The 1,159-nt window shown below is 36.4% G+C and overlaps 1 protein-coding gene across 1 annotated transcript in view; it reads right to left on the bottom strand.

The window, feature by feature from the left end:
* LOC102193430 (uncharacterized) overlaps nt 1-1,159 on the bottom strand; it is a 40,106-nt gene that overhangs the window by 30,904 nt on the left and 8,043 nt on the right. The window contains exon 2 of the mRNA XM_005747967.1: nt 157-492. Within this exon, the coding sequence (XP_005748024.1) occupies nt 157-492 (336 nt within the window). The remainder of the gene's footprint in view (nt 1-156; nt 493-1,159) is intronic.

The following is a 1,159-nucleotide window of genomic DNA, read 5'->3' as shown; positions in this document are numbered from 1 at the left end:
TGTGAGTAATAGGTGTTAATGTGTGTTTACAGCACAACTCATGAAACTAAACGTGTAGTGTAAATATGACACATGTAGGTTATTTGAAAGATATGTAACTGTGATCATTGAGACTTTCACATCTTCAGGGACATTAAGAAGATTTTTTTTATTCACCTCCTGTGATGACAAGCTGGAAATCACATGGTTGTAAACTCGTGTCCAGTGTGCAGCTGTACCGTCCTGAATCTGACTTGTTCAGCTGTGTGATGCTGGCATGCACAATATCCTTTGAGAAATTTTTTTTTTCATATTTGATGCTGTATCTGCCCCTCTGGGCTGTGTAATCAGCTGTTTCAATGAGAATGTTTCCAGTTTCACATTTGTCTTTGCAGAACAATGTCTTTCTTCCAAGGATCACAAATTTGCATTCGACTGTGATGTTTCCTCCTTCCACTCCTTCATAGACGGGAGTTTCAGCGTTGGCAAGTCCAGTGTTTCCATCCTGCAGGTCTGTAGAAAACAGGAAGAATCAATTCTTACCATCATGTAAAACACTGCAGTCCAATGATAAAGTATTTTAAATAAATAAAACTGGAAACAGATACTTAAACACTTTATTTGAGTGCAAAATTTAAAAGTACATCAGTTAAATTGCATTTCTACTTGTCATTAGACTTTGTACAGACTTACACAGACCATCTGCTGAGAAAGACTCAGAATTAATCTCTTGAAAACCAACCTTTCATTTGTTTATGAGTTTATGGCATTTTGACGATGCTGCTCAAGTGTTCAGATTTTTCAGTTTAACACTACTTGGCTGCCCTGTTGTTCTTAACTAGCTTAATAAAAACGTCATGGAAAAATGATTGTTGCATTACAAGCTCTGAATAATTCAGAAAGAAGGAAGCAGCACTATTTACTTCCATACAGATATATTACTATAAGACTACAGTCTGCATTTTAACTGTCTGCGTGAGAAAAGGCAACCTTAAGTTAATTCTTTTAGACATTATAGAAGAAACATTTGACTCTAAACAAACTGAGATAAAACATTTCTGGGCAAGGCAGTGGGACGAAACAAAATTTGAGTGATCTTACACTATGTGTAACCACAGGAACAGAGAAAGACAGAAACAGTTTGTGGTTAAAACGGTTCAACAGGGAACAAAACCTAGAG

The sequence above is a fragment of the Pundamilia nyererei genome, unplaced genomic scaffold, assembly GCF_000239375.1.
Source record: "Pundamilia nyererei isolate P.nyererei 1_Seehausen unplaced genomic scaffold, PunNye1.0 scaffold00210, whole genome shotgun sequence".
NCBI classification, from domain to species: domain Eukaryota; kingdom Metazoa; phylum Chordata; class Actinopteri; order Cichliformes; family Cichlidae; genus Pundamilia; species Pundamilia nyererei.
The sequence above is the reverse complement of the archived record's forward strand: the minus strand, read 5'-3'. Positions and strand labels throughout refer to the sequence as shown.